At 40.0% G+C, this 13,402-nt stretch overlaps 1 protein-coding gene across 4 annotated transcripts; it reads left to right on the top strand.

The window, feature by feature from the left end:
• Window positions 1-83: 83 nt before the first annotated feature.
• Window positions 84-12,903, top strand: FAM76B (family with sequence similarity 76 member B). 4 transcript variants are annotated; one of them, XM_080608141.1, is made up of 10 exons: window positions 84-264; window positions 1,322-1,386; window positions 1,499-1,553; window positions 3,153-3,308; window positions 4,248-4,444; window positions 6,393-6,440; window positions 6,637-6,717; window positions 7,382-7,517; window positions 9,584-9,685; window positions 10,319-12,903. In XM_080608141.1, the coding sequence occupies exons 1-10, from the start codon at window positions 160-162 to the stop codon at window positions 10,406-10,408; spliced, it is 1,035 nt and encodes a 344-aa protein (XP_080464267.1). In that variant the 5' UTR covers window positions 84-159; the 3' UTR covers window positions 10,409-12,903. The 4 variants fall into 4 exon arrangements, with proteins under 4 accessions (XP_080464267.1, XP_080464268.1, XP_080464270.1 ...); XM_080608142.1 differs by having other exon boundaries at window positions 7,385-7,517; XM_080608144.1 differs by lacking the exon at window positions 6,637-6,717.
• Window positions 12,904-13,402: the final 499 nt, after the last annotated feature.

The following is a 13,402-nucleotide window of genomic DNA, read 5'->3' on the forward strand; positions in this document are numbered from 1 at the left end:
CCGCGTGTGAGTGGCGCGCCGGACGCCCAATGAGAAAGAAGGGCGGGGGCTCTCGGCCAATGGAAGGCCGGCCTTCGCGGGGCCCCTCCCCTCGGGCCCCCCGCCCCCCCCGGTCCGGGTGCGGGTGCGGGCCCCGCGTCCCCGCCGGGAGAGGCGCGGATGGCGGCGGCGGCGCAGGCGGCCGGGCCGGCTCTGTACGCCTGCACCAAGTGCACGCAGCGCTACCCCTTCGAGGAGCTGTCCCAGGGGCAGCAGCTGTGTAAGGTGAGGGCGGGCGGGGCGGGGACGGGGACGGGGGGAGACCGGGATCCGGGGGGGAGGTCGGGATCGGGATCGGGGGGGAGGCTGGGGCCGGGGAGAGGCCGGGAACCGGGAGCGGCTGGGACCCTGGGGAGGTCGAGAGCCGGGGGAGTCCGGGCAGGAGGAGGCCGGGACCCCGGGGAGGTCGGGCAGGGGGAGGCCGGGATCTAGGGGAGACCGGGACCCGGGGGAGGTTGGGACCCAAGGGAGGCTGGGCAGGGGGAAGCCGGGATCCGGGGGGGGACAGCGCCTGGGTGAGGTTGGGACCCAGGGGAGTCCGACCAGGGAGAGGTTGGGAGCCGGGGGAGGCCGGGATCCAGGGGAGGTTGAGACCAGGGGGAGCCCAGGACCCCGAGGAGGTTGAGCAGGGGGAGAGCGGGATCCAGGGGAGATCAGCACCCCGGGGAGGTTGAGACCCTGGGGAGACCAGGACAGGACCAAGGGGAGGTTGGGACCCAAGGGAGAAGCTGGGATCCAGGGGAGGACAGCACCCGGGGGAGGTTGAGACCAGGGGGAGGTCAGGAGCTTGGCGAGGTTGAGCAGGGGGAGAGCGAGATTCAGGAGAGGCCGGGACCCGGGGGAGGTTGAGACCCAGGGGAGACCAGGACTAGGGGGAGGTTGGGACCCAAAGGAGCCTGGGCAGGGGGAAGCTGGGATCCGGGGGAGGTTGGGACCCAGGGGAGTCCGGCCAGGGAGAGGTTGGGACCCAGGGAAGGCTGGGATCCAGGGGAGGACAGCGCCGAGGGAGGTTGAGATCCAGGGGAGACCAGGACCAAGGGGAGGTTGGGACCCAGGGGAGACCAGGACCAGGGGGAAGTTGGGACCCAAGGAAGGCTGGGCAGGGGGAAGCCGGGATTCAGGGGAGGACAGCACCAGGGTGAGGTTGAGACCCAGGAGAGTCTGGCCAGGGAGAGGTTGGGAGCCAGGGGAGGCCAGGGAGGGGGAGGTTGGGACTCAAGGGAGGTCAGATGCATATCCCGGCAGAAGGAGCTGACCCCGGTGTTTTCTCTCCCTCCCCCAGGAGTGCCGCATCGCACACCCCGTCGTCAAGTGTACCTACTGCCGCTCCGAGTTCCAGCAGGAGAGGTACCAGGGTTGGGGGGCGTTGGGGTGCCTGGTCCGTGCTGTCAGCACCCATGGACAGAGCGTGAGGGAATAACCGGTGGCTGGTTCAATATCTGTGCGCTTTTGTCTCTAGCAAAACCAACACCATATGCAAGAAGTGTGCCCAGAACGTCAAGCAGTTTGGAACGGTGAGTAGGCTCTTGGTTCTGAAAGGTCACGTTAAGTCCAGCCGTCTCATAGCTCTAAAAGTTCAGGTTAGATCCATCCATTTCTCAGCTCGAAAAGTTCAGGTTAGGTCCATCCATCTCTCATTTCTAAAAGTTCACCTTAGGTCCTTCCATCTTTCAGTTCTAAAAGTTCCCGTTAGATCCATCCATCTCTCAGCTCTAAAAGCTCAACTTAGGTCCATTTGCCTCCTAAATTAAAAAGCTTTCAGAACCAAATAATAAAAACTTTTGGAAAGGTGATGAAAACTACAGGCAGCTCTTCGTTTCCTTTATGGCTTACAGTTTCTGTTTTTTCAGACTTAAAGGCGTTGTGGTTATGTGTGGTTTAACAGTTATGAATAACTGCAGTGTAGTTATTCACAGCAAAAACAATGTTAATTCACTTTACGCATGTAAAGTAGTTCTTTGCATATGCTCATGAATGCACGCTTGACAGCAGGAAGACTATTAGCTGCCTGTGTTCTTAATGAGTGGTAAATGGGAAAATCTAATCATACCACGTCGCTTATATTATGTAAGTCTTCAAGTTTTAGATGCGCGTTAATCATCTTAAGCTGCTAAGTAGAAAAGATTGACTTTATTCCTGTTACTTTGCATTTGCCCATCTTGAATTTCAGCGTCGGTTCCGTTAGAGAAATTAAACTTTTTAATATATGAATGCACGCGTTGTAGCTGAGTGCCCTGCAGACACTTGTTTAGAGAAGGTATCAAGATAATCTTGTTTGGGAAACAAAAGCCCGTAACTTCTTCATACTTGACATCAAGCACGCTAGATGAAATTCAGCTTACTGGAGAAACGTAACAGCTGTTGGTATGTAGTCAGGCATTTTGTGAATGTAAATGATGTAAACTGAACAAAGAACATTCTTTGAAAAGCTTAAAATGTAGCACAATTAAGAACAGGGCAGATCCAGCAATGTTTTATCGGTAGTTCATCAAAAAAAGGGAACTGCAGGGAAGATAATCGGCTATTTCTGACCTGTGAAAACTGTCAGGAATTTTATTTTCTACCAGTACATTACTCTAGCTTACTGTCTAATCAGAAACTTGATTATCTGTCCCAGTGGTGCCTGAAGGGTGTTTTTTGTTGCTTCCTTTTTTTTTTTTAGTTTCTTACAGAATTGCAGAGATGAAGATGCACATCCTGGAGGTGCGGGGCTATCAAATCCCCGAGTAGTTCAGTGGAGAGGGATGTTTTCAGAACCTCCGAAGTCTAAAAATGGCTTGATTATTCTTCTCTTAAATTTAAGTAATTTGTTTAGTAATGTAGTAAAACAGAGAAAAGAATGTGTTTAAAAAAAAAGACAGGTATAGCAATCAAAAAGTATTTCTTTCACTGATTTTGTACATGAGCTTTCATGGAAAACGCAGAGTGTTTTTTGATCTTTGAAGGACTATCATTGTTATTACTAAAGACACAAAAGGCAGGAAAAAGTTTTTTTAAGGCATATCATATGAACCCATAGTAGTTTAGAAGCATCGCGTGATTTGAATGAACTGCGTTAATGCTTTCTGGTTGCTGTAGTGAACTAACCTCAGTTCAACTTACCTCTTTTCCAGCCCAAGCCTTGTCAGTATTGTAATATTATTGCAGCATTTATTGGCACGAAATGTCAGCGTTGCACCAACTCAGAAAAGAAGTATGGCCCACCTCAGACGTGTGAACAGTGCAAACAGCAGTGTGCTTTTGATCGAAAAGAAGAGGGAAGAAGGAAGGTAGGCTTTGTTCCAGAGCTGCAATGGTTTGGATTGACAAAAGAAGATGTTCCTGCTTCATAAAAGAAAGATGAACAGGAGTGTTCGAGTTCACTAATATTAGATTAAAGATGCTGTGCTTTTCAGTATTTGAATTACATTCATTAACTTGCAATTTTTAGATTCACTACCAGGCTATTTTATTTTAAATTAAATCACTCTTTTTTTAAGTAGGCTTAAGAATACTCTTGACAGTGGTCGCTGGGAGCAGAGCAGCTGAATAGTTCTTGGTGCTTTGATTTTTTTTGCGTGTTTCCCTATTCATTGCCTCTTATGTATGTCCTTAACTTGATTCTGTCACTTTACCTCTTCCAATTTGCCTGCCTTGCCTTAAAATACAGCACCAGAGAGGTAGACTCTTTTTAACCTCCCCGTGTTTTCTTAAATAGCTTTGGTGAGTGCCACTTTCTCATTCCAGAAGGTGCTGAGGAAATGACCTCAAAAGCCTCTTGCCCGAACCCAAGACTAGTGCGTTTTTTACAGAAGAATTTACTTGGTAAAAGTAACACGTTGGCTGGACATCTTGATTCCGCCTGGAGTACAATGGGTTGAGAGAGGTTACATGGCGTCTAAGCTAAAAATGATTTGCCCCTTGTAAAAGTTATTGTCACTTCTGTGGTATAGAGTAAATCCAATATTTGCTAAGAACGCCTTCTAGCGTAATTTCCAATGACAAAAAGAAAAGGAATAAGCTTCACTTTATTAAAGAATAACACGTGTATGTTGGAGGTACAGCAGTGCTGTTTCATACCGAAGGGATGTCTGGATTTTTCCTAAAGATATCAGACAAATCGAAGCAATTGCAAATAATAACAATAATGATAGTAAATATTGAAATACATCATTTTAGTGCAAGTATACATGGGGGAAAAAAAACACGTATGATTTATTTTCCAACAGGTTGATGGAAAGTTGTTGTGTTGGCTCTGCACCCTGTCCTACAAGCGAGTGCTACAGAAGACAAAAGAACAGAGGAAGAGTCTAGGATCTTCACATTCTAACTCCTCATCTTCATCTCTTACTGAGAAAGACCAGCATCATTCGAAACACCACCACCATCACCACCACCATCATCGTCACAGCAGTAGTCATCATAAGTAAGTATTTCAAAAATAAAAGTAGCTTTAGGTACCGCTTCTTATTCAGCGTGCTGTTAGTACTGAGATCAAAGTAAAGGAAATCAGAAATGCGGTTTAAAATGTGGCATCAAAGGCAGGAGCAGAAGGTCTGTCCAAGTCTGTCAAAACCTTTGTATTCTCACAATTTGGCTGAAGAGAAGCCAGCCAAATGCAGAAATTCTTGGTGGCCATTAAACTTGTTGATTTTACAATCGATAGCAAGTCTAGAAAAGATATCCACGGGATGGCTGCAGAAAAATAAGTTACCTGGGGATAAACTTGGATTTCTAAGCAGCAACTCCTGTGCGATACCTGCTGTGTGGCATGCAGTTACCGTGTACATATTAGCACCCTAACTTACTCCATTGTGCCCCGTTTGTGTGCACATCCTTGTTGTTGAATGGAGAAGCAGGAAAGGCAGGGGATCATTGTCTGTCTGCGAGCAGTTTGCATCTCTTTGCTAGTTCTAATCAAATCCTGCTGGAAGAGGCAGTTTGTGAGTAGCTGTCCGAGGAAGACATAGGAAAGTAACGCTGTCAGTTCATTTACTGTCACTGATAAAATTTCGCGTAGTTCTGTCCAATCTCCTGCAACTTTTCTCAGCGTGTCATCTCTGCCTGTGGTACAAGCAGAATACCAGCTTTAAATTAGATACCCAGCTTATCAAATCACAGCTCCCAGGATTGATTTGTTTCTTATGCTAGTACAATAGCCGTCATGATGTTTATTTTCATTGACAGGCTTATAGCAGTGTAACTTTAGAACTTCTTTTGGTTTTTGCATTTTGTTGGATAGTGAATACTACAGCTCCAGTGGTAATGCCCCCTGTCATGAAAAGACACTCAAACTCTCATTCCTCAAGCTTCACTTTTCCAGTGCTTTTTTGTTTTTGACTGAAACTTGTCTGACTAAGCGCAACATAAAGATAGAAGCACAATAAGCTGCAATAATATTGAGAATGAGGAGAAGAGAAATGTAAATACTCACAATTAAAAAAAAAAACAACAACAACTTCTTCGGAACTTGAGGAAGAAAATTATTCTTGTCATACAGACGATTATGTACTGTTTCTGTCCTCTAATCTGATGAAAATTGAGTTACAAGGAGTTACAACATCTATTTTAATGCGTGTGACAGGTGTAGTGAGGATTAAATTAAAAAAGTTAGCTCTTTACTATAGTATAGAGCTTCTAATATATTCAAGAGTTATGAAAAAATATGGCCTGTATAGAGATGTGCTTAATGTTCCTTGCTTAGCAACTTTTTTTCTATAGGCTGCCCTGGGTCACTTGCTTCTGGTCCAATAAGAATCTCTTTCCCTCTGCATTTCAGTTATTGTTGAGCTGAGAGAATAATACAAGACAGACATAAAAAATCATTGAACTATTTGATTCAACGCAGTCTTCTAAATTTTACTATTCCTACGTCAATGCTGTTCAGTAAAATTACTTTTGAAATTACTGGAAACATCTTTAGAGTTGAAAAAGTTATTTTCAGGGATCTAAAACTTAACATTGTTTATACGGCACCACATAAGCAGCATTTTAGGCAATGTTCATACTACAGTATGGGAATCCCAAGAATGCTGTTTTAGGTCAGCTTGCTGAGCACGAGATTAGCAATATGAAGTGCACAAAAATTGGGAAATATCAGAAAAAGCTTTAACTGTCATTCTTGAAATCTACCCCTTGCATCTTATGGTAGTGTGAATATTTATCTAAAATATATTTTTTTTTAGCATCCAGATGTATTAAAGAGTGGTCATGAGTATCTCTGCCCAACTGAAAATTCAAAATTGGTAATTTTCTTTACTTACAAAGAAAAAAAAAGGAGGGGGGTAATTTTTCTCAAGTACAGATACCATTCACACTAGCTTAGAAATAATGGCATGTTTGGTCAGTTACCAAGTACATTTCACATATTTCAGAATCAGCAGTCTGAGTCCAGAACAAGATCAGGGACTATGGAAACAGAGGTAAATATGATATTATTTGTTAATTTCTTGTTAATTTATTTTGCAATTTTTATTTAAAGGACTTTTTTCTTGCATTTCTGGCTAGTCTCTAGCAGTCCGGCTAGGAGCATGAGTTAGTTATTTTACATGTACCAAATGGTGGTGTTAGAGAGTTACATAGTACAAGGCTTTAGGTTTACATTTTGTTTGATTTCAGCCATAAATCCTCTGCAGCTATTCAGAATGAAACTCCAAAGAAAAAACCCAAACTGGAATCCAAGCCATCAAATGGAGATAGGTAAAGTTACATTTTTGTAAAGCTGAGCCATTTCAACCAAGCACAACTATTTGTGGCCAGTTTCTTCCTTTTCCTTTTTTTGTGTTCGAAGAATGAGGGAGGTGAAACTGTTGTCCAGCCAAACAGATTATTGGGTGGCGTCTGAGTGCTGTTGGTCAACTAAATTACTTTATTAGCAGAAACCTGGCACTGCATTCCTTCTTTTAGGCTCTTTGGGGCAACATTAAAGGCTAAATAACAAGGCAACAGTTAATGAAATAGTATTCCCTAATATCACTGTTTTTTTAGATCAGGTGCAGGGTTGAATCGGCTATTTAATGTTAACCTAGTATCTAAAGAAGTCTTCTGGGCCTTTTAAGTGTGAGACTGAATATTTATTCTGTCTCTGACGTAACAGTTGGAATAAATGTAAAAGTGGCTGCTTCAGTCAAAAGGTATTTGTCCCCCTCAAAGCTAATACTTAATTATATTTCTGCAGGTGTATGTAATGTGTGCCATTAGTAAGGTAATTTGCCAGTTGCATCCATTTCTGTCAGGTACATACTTTTTTTGCATTAGTCCTTAAGGATGTTTGTGGAATTATTAATTATCCAATATGAACTTTGAAAAAATGAACTGTTTTTTACTATGGATGTTGCAAGTAATTATTGTTTTCTATTTTTAGTAGCTCTATAAATCAATCAGCAGACAGTGGGGGAACTGACAACTTTGTTCTCATAAGTCAGCTGAAAGAAGAAGTAATGTCGCTTAAACGTCTTCTGCAGCAAAGAGATCAGACTATTTTAGAAAAAGATAAAAAGGTAAACTTTTCATTTACTTAATGAGAACTTTATCATTTTATTGTCGGTTTTGTAGGCTGTTAACAATGTCAAAATGGTGAGATTAAAAAAACTGCATCTGATTTTTATTTTTATAGTAACTAATCAGATCTTACCTTTTAAAGGACAAGTTTGGGACTTGAATATATATCATATATATATTCACGAAAATATATCATGAATATATTTTGGCTCTAAGTCAAAGAGGAATTCACCTTACCTTACTTCAGCCACCTTGAAGTTAGCCGTCTGGTCCACTGTTGCTCAGGCAGCATGTGCCACAGTTGACAGACAAAATGCCAGACAGTAGTTTGTGTGTTTTACATATTTTAAATTGAATCACAGCAAAGGTCCCAAATTATCTCTGTAGGCTGATGGACACCCAAGATAAGAGGAGGAATACAAGTAGTAAGCATTTCAAGTTTAGCATAGTTTTTGCTTAGTTTTAAATTTAAGCTACTATAGCCATAATTCATGAGATGGAGTACAAATGTCCATGTATAATGTACGAAAATTGTTTAGATTTTAAAATACTGTTAGTATATGTGTAGTGTAGGTTATCAAGTCTCGGTCAGTGACTGGAAGAGAAGCTTGAATTAGATGCCTGGCAGTCAACAAAAGTTATTGAAATATAGTTAGGTCCAAATGACTGCAGTGAAACTCATACAAGAGATTCAGCTTTCAAAAAACCTAATGACTGGCAAGAAAAGAGAAATAACTACAAATATGTACTTCATTTAGCCTTTATAAGAGCTTATTTCTTTGCCATGTTTAACTAGATGGGTTTAAGACACTATCTGTAATGGTGGCTCTGGACTCTCTATTCAGGATTGAGTAAGTTATGGAGTTATATTAATAATTCCACTTCTGACATTTTCAATTCAAAATTTGATTATAGATATGCATGGTAGTGTATCAAAAATTTCATGGTTAGGAATGTTGATCCCAAAAGGAGATTAGGAAATTGCTTCCACTTTCAGGCTACAGATCAGTATCTGAACTTCTACACTTGAGTCTGTTGTGTGAAGGGTATTGAAACTTTAGTTTGTATTACTCTTATAATATACTTGCTAAATTTTTGAACTGCTTGCTATTTCAAGCCTTTAAGTGGTTAATATGAAAGAGCTGGATAGTCTGTCATGGATGCTCTTCAGGTAGTTTTTTAAAGGACAAGCATTAAGGCCCAGATCTCTCTCTTATAAAGCCTATAGAATGTCATGAGTCAGTAGGAAATTCACTTATCTATTTTTAAATTTCATCTACCGGATAAAGCTAACAAAGGGTTAGGTAAGGAAATGTCACCTACTTCTGCATAGTAACTTGTTTTATGCTGTTCCCATAGGGAGAGCATTTAATAATTTTAATATCCCTGCTGTTGAAGCTGTTTGTTCAACCTCAGAGATCTTTGAACTTAAAGGCTCCTTGAGGCATCAACTATTCACTTTCAGAATGTCACTTTCTTCAGCTAGCAGAGCAGGGGAAGAAGAGCTGAGCACACAGTACAGTGTTTGCATAGGTGAAAAATTTACAACAAATGAATGCATTGTGGGGGGGTTGTTTCTTTTTTTACTGTGAAATAGTAAATATAAAGATGCTTGCTTAGACAAAAGTCTGCAAATACCGGTCTTGAACCAGATTTGTGGGAGATTCTTGTCCTAAGACTTGTGTATGGACAGTGCTTGAACAGTTTGGAGTGCTCCAAAAGAAAAATCTTTCGAATGTGTAACTTGGGGCAAAACCAGCAACTCAGTGCACCAGCTCTGTAGTACTGTGCAATACTCATTCATCTTTTATTTTAGTCAAGATCTCAGGCATGTCACTTCCAGTGCTTACCGACTGGCATTGTTTGGCTTTCTGGATTAAATGTGAGACACTGAGACGTTTCCATAGGTTCCTGAGATTTGACACTCAGGGAGGAGGCACAATTTCCTGAAAGTTCTGGATGCATACTTTACTGTAAATAATCCATAATCCGTAATGATTCCACAGACTGATTAGAAGGCATACCGCAGCAGTCCAAGGAATCTTCACAGAATTTGTGCTTTTAGTTGACAGAGCTGAAGGCAGACTTCCAGTACCAGGAGTCCAACTTGAGGACAAAAATGAACAGTATGGAAAAAGCTCACAAGGAAACTGTGGAACAGTTGCAGGTAAGTAGCTGCTTCTCGATACCTGAGCACTACTTCAAATGGAATTATGTATCAGACTGTTCACTCACTGCAGTGAAATAGTACAAAGTCTGGAATGATCATTGCTACGTTTAAGTTTGTATTCATTGTACAGCAGTTCTGCAGTCAACAATCTCCGTACAAATTAAATTACTGTAAGAATTGCTTTCTAACCTGAAGAGATAGAGGCTTAGCTCCTGTGCCTTCTAAAAGGTGTTGTTTTTTTTGTCTGTCCTCTGATACTTCATCAGTTGTCAGCGTGCTGTTGATCTGATTTTTCGGCTTAGCATAATGCAATCAGCAGTTAAATATTTCATGTTAAACTACATGTCTACTTTGACAGGAAGAAAACCTGAATTAATTGCCTTATAAATCACTGAATGAACAGATGTTCAGTGCAATACCTCAGACACTCAATTTTGCTATGCAAGAAGTGTGGTTGCCTGTTCTGTTAAACATGAAATATACATATCAAGTCTTTGAATATTCTCAGCACGTACGTTTTGAAAATTTGTTTCATAAATGCAATGGGAAATTAGTGCATGACACTACTATGTGAGGCTTTACAGTAACTCATAAAACCTTTTTTTTTTTTTTTTTTAATCTGTATTGCAGGCCAAAAACAGAGAACTGCTCAAACAGGTTGCAGCATTGTCAAAGGGTAAAAAGTTTGATAAAAGCGGGAGTATATTAACGTCTCCCTGAGGAACTGGTTATCCATGGGGTTTACGACTCAACGTAAATTTGAGTAATTCTGTGAAGCCCTTAAAATCCTGTGTAGTCGAAAAAATATTTTTGCACACCAGATTAGTTGGCATGTTTCCTACACATTTTTATAATTAATAAGCAGCTTTTTTTAGTTACTGTTCAGATAAAATACTTCAACTGGCTTGAAGAATGTTTTTTATTTTTTTTATATTGGAAACTTTTTGCCAGCAATAGTATTAAAAAATGGCATAGAGAACATAGCAGTGCTCTCTCTAAAAGGACAACATGCAATAACAAACTAGGTGTACTTTTTACAAAGCAGCAACTGAGTCTTTTAAACTGTACGGATGTCAGCCAAAAGTTCATGAATCTGCAGTGACGCTGAACAGCGGTTTCTGGCAACTGTTCTTTTGCTTTGTATCAAAATACAAATTTAGAATGGAAATCATGGTGCTCAAGTGAAACTAAAAAAAAAAAAGACGTATATGTATTTGTAAATACAACTGTAACGGTTATATTCTTAGTTATAACAAGTAATTAGTGTTTTACATTCTTGTGATAGGGATTTACTGAAAGATTATCTATTGTACAGTAACAGAGGCAGCGTGGTTTTTGTAAGATTTACTGTAGATTTTTCTTGCAAGTGCCTTTCTCCAACTGTTTATTTATAGGAATGTTGGTATTTTGTACATAAGGTTTTTATGTTTTAAAATCATGTTTAATAAATGTTTTATGTAAATATAAATGTGTGTACAGAGGAATCTGAATCACAGATCAAAGTGGCTAGTGCAGTGCTTGAAGCAGCATCAAGAGCTAGCTAATTCATGGACAGTGAGTATTGGCTTTAGATAACCTTTGTAGCTTGTCTGTGAGCTGTAGAGTTTTGTTAGTGCTGCTCATGCCAAACACGTCCTGAACAAAAGAAGAAATGTTTTTTGTTTGTTTGTTTTTTTGCGACACTAAAGTTTAGCAGTTTGTTTACATATCTCTCTATTTGGCACCATGCTATAATTTTAAGTCCACGGCAGGCATTGTACCCCCGATGTAACATTTTTAATTAGCAATATACACTCAAATTTAAATATATATTCCCCACTGTCTGATTTAATTACTTAGTTGTAAATTATGGTTACTCTTCTTAATGAACTGCAAGGTTCTCATCCCCTGGTAAAGACAGACAACGTGAAAAGAGTAGCCAGAACTAATGGTCTTGAAATGCAGAATGGATATGTTGTCAGAGGGAGGGTGTTTTAATGTTTTTGGGTAGATTTTGATTCTAAATTACATCAGTTTAGGTTTAACTCTGCTCCTCATGGACATCAGTCATATTTAGAAATTTCTATTAACCATAACCTAGTATAACCCAAGGTCTCTGTTCAGGAAGGTGAGTTACAACTCAGCATAAAGTGAAGTAGACTTACTTGAGTAAAGGTTTAGTTCAGCTCTGGGTACTGACTGGTAACAGGGTAACTGTATTTCAGTAAGTTTAGCTGTGTAGAATAAGCTATGCGCCTTTTAATAAAAGAACTGAAATCTAAAGTTACTTGGCTGTCCACCTGTGTACTCAACTGTGAACGCCTTTTCAGTAGTTCAAACAAGTTCCAGCAGTGACAGACTAGCAAATGATTTGAAAAATCATGCTAGCTTATTTCGTGTGGTTTACGTGTATTTTTATACACTACAATCAACTTCGTATGTTTATAAATTCTCCTTCTTTAAAATTCCTAAACTAAGCTAGAGAATGCTGCTATCCTTTTGGGATGCTAGTCTTTTTTGGTTTTTAGTATACAAATTTATGACTTTCGTTAATTCAGAGTAGTATTTTGATACTATTTTTTCCACTTGAATGGCAACCCACGTTTGGTGAAACTGGTTTTAAAACATGAAACTGCACAGCAAATTGAAATATTTAAATTAGAATCACTTACTGATACCTGTTCAAGCTGCAGTAAGGACATTTTAAAGGAACAAACAAGTTCTTTTAAGAAGTAATTCATTTTATAATCCCAGACAAAAACAAAAACTTTTAGGGGCTTCACAGTGTTTAGTTCTAATTAAATACCTGCTCTTTTTGTTCCATAACCTCATTTTTTACCTTGAATTTTTTAAAGTTCTAAATGAGCCAGCTGAATCCCGATCTTGAAAATAGTGTCCTGGAGCTGTAGGGTATTGACATAATAAACTGATGTTCTTTAAACGTGGATCTGCAAGGAGATTGTTGTAATGTATTGTGCTTTTTAGCCTGTTTCCAGATGTTGATTAGCGTTGACCAGTAATGGCCATTTTGGCTCGAGTTATTTATGTATTTTAAGCCTGTGAATATTGCGGCCCCCTTTTAGCTAGGATGTCTAAATACGCGTTCTGCAGTGAGGCTCTTCAGCTGTCCACTTGTATAGACTATTGAAATACTGTACTGGCACACATCTGACTGTTGACATTTTGTACCTTTTCTAAATCCAATGTTTCACAATAAAATCTTGTCAAAACATTAATCTGTCCTTCTAAAATCATTCATAAATTCGTATTTCATGTTAGTCCTTCACAGTATGTTAATAATTAAGACTGTGGCACAAAAAAGACAGAATTTAACGTTTGCATTTGATACTTAGATTTCTGGGAAGATTAGGTACCTTGGGTTGTCTACAAATTGTTGCAAATTAGAATTTCAGATTAATTTCTTAAGAAAAGATTATGTTTTTCTACAGCAGGATCGTAATACATAGAAATCTGTTGTTGAGAAGAAGGAAAAAACTTCAGCTTAGGAAAAAAAAAAGCTTTAACTTGAATCTAGTGAAATTTAGTAGTCTTTATCAAGCTTTTTATGTTCTTAAAATGAGGAGGGAAGATCAGCACTTGTATTTAAAAGTACACGAATTTCTCTCTTGGTCAGTTACCTACAAGATTGCTCTTCCTTTACATACGTTGTGTAGAGGGAGGTGATTGAGACTGGAAGTGAAGCTGACAATTTCTGTGTCCATTTTCTTTGTTTAA

This window comes from Anser brachyrhynchus (assembly GCF_964034855.1).
Source record: "Anser brachyrhynchus genome assembly, chromosome: 1".
NCBI classification, from domain to species: Eukaryota; Metazoa; Chordata; class Aves; order Anseriformes; family Anatidae; genus Anser; species Anser brachyrhynchus.

Coding starts and splice junctions, on each gene's coding strand:
- FAM76B (XM_080608141.1), top strand. CDS start 160: ATGGCGGCGGCGGCGCAGGCGGCCGGGCCGGCTCTGTACGCCTGCACC. Junction 265..1,321: donor AGGGGCAGCAGCTGTGTAAG/GTGAGGGCGGGC, acceptor TCCCTCCCCCAG/GAGTGCCGCATCGCACACCC. Junction 1,387..1,498: donor TCCGAGTTCCAGCAGGAGAG/GTACCAGGGTTG, acceptor TTTTGTCTCTAG/CAAAACCAACACCATATGCA.